Source organism: Brienomyrus brachyistius, unplaced genomic scaffold (genome assembly GCF_023856365.1).
Source record: "Brienomyrus brachyistius isolate T26 unplaced genomic scaffold, BBRACH_0.4 scaffold66, whole genome shotgun sequence".
Lineage (NCBI taxonomy): Eukaryota > Metazoa > Chordata > Actinopteri > Osteoglossiformes > Mormyridae > Brienomyrus > Brienomyrus brachyistius.
In genome coordinates this window covers 1,188,922-1,194,940 of record NW_026042341.1, presented here as the reverse complement: position 1 = coordinate 1,194,940, position 6,019 = coordinate 1,188,922, and the positions used below count along the sequence as shown (strand labels likewise).

General features: G+C 39.8%; 1 protein-coding gene across 2 annotated transcripts; it reads left to right on the top strand.

Annotated features, from left to right (window-relative positions):
- Positions 1–741: 741 nt before the first annotated feature.
- ppil6 (peptidylprolyl isomerase (cyclophilin)-like 6) lies at positions 742–4,596 on the top strand. Of its 2 annotated transcripts, XM_049002257.1 has the most exons (8): positions 742–887; positions 1,159–1,254; positions 2,214–2,402; positions 2,688–2,750; positions 2,828–2,954; positions 3,430–3,489; positions 3,782–3,917; positions 4,239–4,596. In XM_049002257.1, the coding sequence occupies exons 1-8, from the start codon at positions 810–812 to the stop codon at positions 4,348–4,350; spliced, it is 861 nt and encodes a 286-aa protein (XP_048858214.1). In that variant the 5' UTR covers positions 742–809; the 3' UTR covers positions 4,351–4,596. The 2 variants fall into 2 exon arrangements, with proteins under 2 accessions (XP_048858214.1, XP_048858215.1); XM_049002258.1 differs by lacking the exon at positions 1,159–1,254.
- Positions 4,597–6,019: the final 1,423 nt, after the last annotated feature.

The window sequence follows — 6,019 nt, the reverse complement described above, 5'->3', positions numbered from 1 at the left end:
GTGCTCTGCGGTGGGCTGACCCCCCATCCTGGGTTATTCCCTGCCTCATGCCCATTGCTTCCAGGATAGGCTCCGCCCCCCCGTGACCCAGTAGGAAAAGCGGTTTGGAAAATAGATGGATATATATATTTGTAGCTGTTATAGCTGCAAAGGGGGGATCAACTCCATATTGATGCCTATGTACTTAGAATGGGATGTCATAAAAGTTCCTGTAGGTGTAATGGCCAGGTGTCCCAATACCTTTGTCCATATAGTGTAAGACCATTTAAAACTTTATCTGGTTTTTTGATTTTTTTTGGTTCACAAGTCACGAGTTCATAAATATTAAATTTGTATTCAAAATAAGCATTATATGATATTTTGTTTTATGCATTTTATTTATATATCATTCACCTGTTTGGTTTACTACGAATTATACGGCCACCTAACAGTGGAAATCAATCAGACCAGTACACACGCGCAGCCAATTGTCATGTTGAACCTATTTATACCTGGAAGCCTCGATTCGACGCATAAGCATTAATCAGCCATTAGGCATATTCAAAGAATAGTCTCCCAGAAACACAAAAATACATACTTTCTTTACTAATACAATACCTACAGTATAGGTGTCGTTGATTCAACCCCGATACCTCTAATTTAACCTCACAGCACACAACGAAAATAAAAGAGGACCATCTAATCTACTGCGACACGTTGCTGCATTCCCATTGGATAAAACAATTACGTCACAACAGTTCGCGAGTGCGTTGGTATGGCGATAACGACAACTCTGGTTGGAAAACAAACTTACGGAACGGAGAACAACCATGACCTCAAAAATACAACTGGAGATTGTTGGTCTTTTAAAAGATCCAAAATTTCAAATTGCGAAATGCACGGCTGAGGTAAAACAGATTTTATTGAGGAAGCAGCTTGCTTTCCAATAATTTAGACGTACATCTCCTAATAAATCCCTATAATTCCTAACACCGCGGCGTCAATTTAATTAGTGGTTCTTTTTGACCGAGTCATCTAGTTATGTTGATACTTAAGTCACTAGAAGTTACCAATGTAACTACACAAATTAGCAGGACACGAATCAGTACGTCAACCACAAAGGCCAACATAACGTATGATGGTAAATTTTGACACATAGCAAATCACTTTATTCGACAGGAACTGAAACAGCGGTTTCCCTTGTCTTTCGAGGACGCAATAATTCGCCCATTAGTGGAATTTGACTGGCATACGTATTTAACTATAAAAAAACAGGTAGGTCATTCAGAGCTCATATTGTATGAATTGTATCAAATATGTTTATTCGCCTGTGATTTCATTAGAAAATAAAAATCATTAGATTTTTAGATAGTACTGTTTGTTTTCTGATTTGTGTTGAAGGTTTTTAGGGTGTATTATAGTTTTATGTGCTCCGTATGTATTACTGACTGTATTTAGTTCTACTTGTTTAAAATGCATTCACGACACTATATATTTAAAACCGAATAAGATTAAATTTAAACTGTTTCATTAGTTCGCTTGTTTGGCATGACAAACCCAAAAACAACTATAAGGTAACTATAAGGGAAGTGATCAAAATAAAAAACATTATTGACATGCCGTCCAGGGGGCGGCATGGTGGTGCAGTGGTTAGCACTGTTGCCTCACACCTCTGGGACCTGGGTTCGAGTCTCCGCCTGGGTCACATGTGTGCGGAGTTTGCATGTTCTCCCCATGTCGTCGTGGGGTTTCCTCCGGGTACTCCGGTTTCCCCCCACAGTCCAAAAACATGCTGAGGCTAAATTGCCCGTAGGTGTGCATGTGTGAGTGAATGGTGTGTGAGTGTGCCCTGCGATGGGCTGGCCCCCCATCCTGGGTTGTTCCCTGCCTCGTGCCCATTGCTTCCGGGATAGGCTCCGGACCCCCCGCGACCCAGTAGGATAAGCGGTTTGGAAAATGGATGGATGGATGGATGGACATGCCGTCCAGGCTGATTGAGAATGACTGTCGTTTTCTGGCTATGATCCATGCAACTATCAAAAAACATTAAATAATTAATTTTATGATTTAAAGAACAAGGTATATTGTACTTTCTTAGCAGAATAAATATTTAGGAATAGCAAGAAATATTGAATTTCAACTGGACATTTGCTTTGGGATTTCGTTTATTTCTGTAATTTGCCCTTGATAAAAATTTCAGTAAAATAATGTTTTTTTTTTTACATAAAAAACAGGAGCTAAAAGGTGAAGTGTGGGAGTTCAGAGGCTCTGTTATGTGTTTTGGGAATGGCAGACTGCTTGGAAATGAAGAAGATTTGACATTTTGGGCAGAGAAACAATGGAGTTTCACCTCTTCCCACCCACAAGAGCTGTGTGTCGCACTCTCCGAAGAGTACTTCTCCAAGCATTTGCAAAGCACTGGGGCAAGTCCTCGTTTCTTAAATTATGTCCCTTTGCAACCCATGCTTCGGAAGGCAATGTAGAACTGCACTATGAATAACAAACCTTGGAACCCAGATGAAATCTTGTAATTCAAGCACAGTAAGGCTTGTTACAGGTTTTTATCTAGTTTGCTGATCTATGCAGTCATCACTTTCTATTTGCAGTCCCTCAAGAACATTTTTTGCAATACCAGTTTTAAACATCCAGATCTTAGTCACCTGTTCCACCGACTTTGTACCATCTCTTTCTTCTCTCTCCACCTGCAGCACACGTTTGTGTACATGGATATTGAAATAAGTGAGAAACCTGCTGGTAGATTACTGATTGAGGTGAGAAGACAGCCGACAGTGAAATCATAGATGCACCCAGAAGCTGAAGTAAAGTAACATCAGTTGTCTTCCTTCAGCTGTTTTCAGTTCTTTGTCCAAAGACATGCAAGAACTTCCAAGCACTCTGTACTGGAGAGGAAGGATTATCCTACAAGGGCTCATTATTCCACCGAATCGTCCCCAATGGCTGGATCCAGGGTGGAGGTGGGTTAAGGGTCCTAGTAGTGAATATACTCTGTCTACCTTCTCTTCACTACATCCTGCTGCTGAATCTTCATATTCTCACTGCTTCTCCTGCTGAGGATCACGGCCGTTGTTCCATTTTTTTTATGGTCATAAAAAGATCAACAGTTGTGCCTTCAGAAGCTGTGTACTGGTTTAAACCCTGCCCTGCTGTATGCCTGAACACTTATGAATGTGTCTTAGAAAAGAAACGTATGTCGTTTTGGATAAAAGTGTCTGCCAAGCAACTTTGCAATATAAATGTAAATTTTGATTCAGTTTTTAAAAAGCTTGTTATATTTGGAATGAAATGTCATTTATGTCTGTCACATGAGTAACTTAGTATGTTAGGAAAGGGAAATTGTTATTCCGTATTAGGCCTCTCGCTCTAATTGGTAATGTATGTTTGGGTGTATATATAAATATATATTTTTTTCCTGAAAATGCTTTCTTTCAGATATCTCACTGGGGAGCAGAGGAAATGGCGGCGAGTCTATTTACGGGCCAACATTCGAAGGTAAAGTGATGTATTTTATTCCTCTGTCAGTTTATTTTATTGCCTCGTTCTGAGGTCCTGTTCAGCACAGGCACCACAATAAGGACACACTCCCATGAATGCAGATGTGCTTCAGGGTTCAGTCAAATTCTCCCTCTTCTGGCTTTTTGTCATTATTGGAACAGAAGCAGACAGGAAGCGGAACAATCCCTAAAGAATTAACCTTTGTTTATCATTATCGAACAATCTCAGACTGTTTGGGGATAAATGTATGCACAGGACACCGGTTTGAAATTGCGGTTTCCTCTCATAGATGAAAGCTTTGCTGTGGCCCACTGTAAGAGGGGTATCCTGGGAATGGCAAATCATGGCCCTCACACCAATGGCTCCCAGTTTTACATCACTCTGCACCCTGCACCCTGGATGGATAGGAAATATGTGGCTTTTGGGTATGTAAATTCTCCCTATCGAACCTCCCATACAACAAAATTAGTTCTATTGAATGTTAAGATGTGAATGTAAGTTCCTCCCTATGACTAACTTTGCTGGTGCTTTTGATTTTAACACTGTACAGTTTCCCATCTGTACAGCTGCATATTTCGCAGTAGTACAGAGTATCATCAGAGTGCCACAACTGTGTGTTATGGTCACCTCCGAAACACATCTGTTAGAAATATGGCTAACGCTTGTTAAATGGCATAAGTGAGCCGTAAAGAAAATGCTAGTAATGCTATTCAGCAAGAATGATGACTGTCCCTCCCACCTTACAGTCAAGTCATTGAAGGCACTGAAGTCCTGAAGAAAATGGAGATAATCTCCACATACAACGAGCGGCCAATACAGCCTTGTGCAGTCAAAGACTGTGGAATATTTTTACCTTGATATGAACCTTAAGTGTTTGTTTGAGTTTCTACCCACTTTCATATAGTAAAAGGTAAGGCTGAACTGATTGCGTGTTACATGAGCAGTCAGTGTGCACCCACATTTTATGACCCAACTATATGTATACCATCTCCAGAAAAGTTGGGGTATTTCCCAAAACGTAAGAACAAAAATCTGTGATTTGTTAATTCACATAAACCTTTAACTGTCAAAAGTACAAAGAAAAATTTCCAGTATTTTTACTGACTCAGCTGTACTTTGTGAATATTAACACAGTCAGAATTTGATGCCTGCAACACACTGCAAAAGCTGGGACAGAGTTAAAATAAGACTGAAAAGTGCTCAGAATGTTGCAGTTACACTGGTTTGGAAGACTTCACATTATCCAGGCTAACTGGTAGCGGGTGAGGTATCATGACTGGGTAAAGGTATAGCATCCATCAAAGGCTCAGTCTCTGCAAGCAAGGATGGGTCCCGTCTCCCCCCTTGGTGCCAAAATTTGGGGTAGAATTGTTAGCCAGTTCAAAAGAGACATTTAATGCAAGATTGTATAGAACTTAGGTCTTTCAAAGCCTGTGATACATAGTATTGTGAAAAGATAACGTGTGAATAACGGGATGTTCAGTATGGAAGCCTGGTCTACAATCTGTTGTCTTTGCAAAATAGAACAGTTAAGGAAACTAGTGGCACTGGTATGTGTTATACACACCATGGTATGTGACACACTCCTAATAGTATGGACGTTTGGAATATTTGCATTTAGAGCCGGTAATGTGTTACACGTCACATCTTTCATGTTTATTCCAGTTCATTTCTTTCTGCAGTACTAACTGGTGGGTTAATGGTTAGGGAAGTGCACTCGTAATTGAAAGACTGCAGAATCTCCGACCAGCAAGGTACTACCCCCAAGCACTCTTCCCGGGGACTGAATTAGCTGTCCCCTTCTATCTCACCATGTCACATATGGGCTAAATGCAGAGGACACATTTCGTTGTTGTGCGCTACGTGCTGTGGTGTGTCAACAATGATCACTAAATTATAATTGTAAAATTATTATTTGTACGAAAACATATACATCGAAACAACCGCTAGACTGATTATAGTCACGTCCAGTATCCCGTGTTCTGAACGGATTTATTACATCAGAATCTTTATTGTCACTTGACCAAGGCTAGTGGTAAATATTATTGGCACGGTTCGCTATTGCTGCAAACACCCTCACAATAGACAATTAACAATTAGGGCATAATAGGGACAGAGAATAAATACAAGACACAAGATACACAACAAAGAGGTGTAAATGCAAGGTGTGTGGTAAGTACAGCAGTTTGTGGTAATTCAAGTAGTGCAACATAAATCCATACATCTAGTACATAATCAGTTTAACCTTATTAAACACTATCTTTTGAAATTATGGGAACTGCCAAAAACACGTTCTTTTTCATGCAAATTAACGAAACAGGTAAAACAAACAGAATATATGCTTCCTGAATCGATGACAGTCTTCATTTCATTCTAACATGATTTACAATTTCGGCGATAAACAAATTACCCAACATGTTTTATGAATGCTGTGATGATAAAACTGTTTTATCAGCACAGCATTCATAAAACATGTTGGGTAATTTTTTTATCGCCGAAATTGTAAATCATGTTAGAATGAAATGAA

Coding starts and splice junctions, on each gene's coding strand:
- ppil6 (XM_049002257.1), top strand. CDS start 810: ATGACCTCAAAAATACAACTGGAGATTGTTGGTCTTTTAAAAGATCCA. Junction 888..1,158: donor TTGCGAAATGCACGGCTGAG/GTAAAACAGATT, acceptor TTTATTCGACAG/GAACTGAAACAGCGGTTTCC. Junction 2,403..2,687: donor AGCATTTGCAAAGCACTGGG/GCAAGTCCTCGT, acceptor CTCCACCTGCAG/CACACGTTTGTGTACATGGA.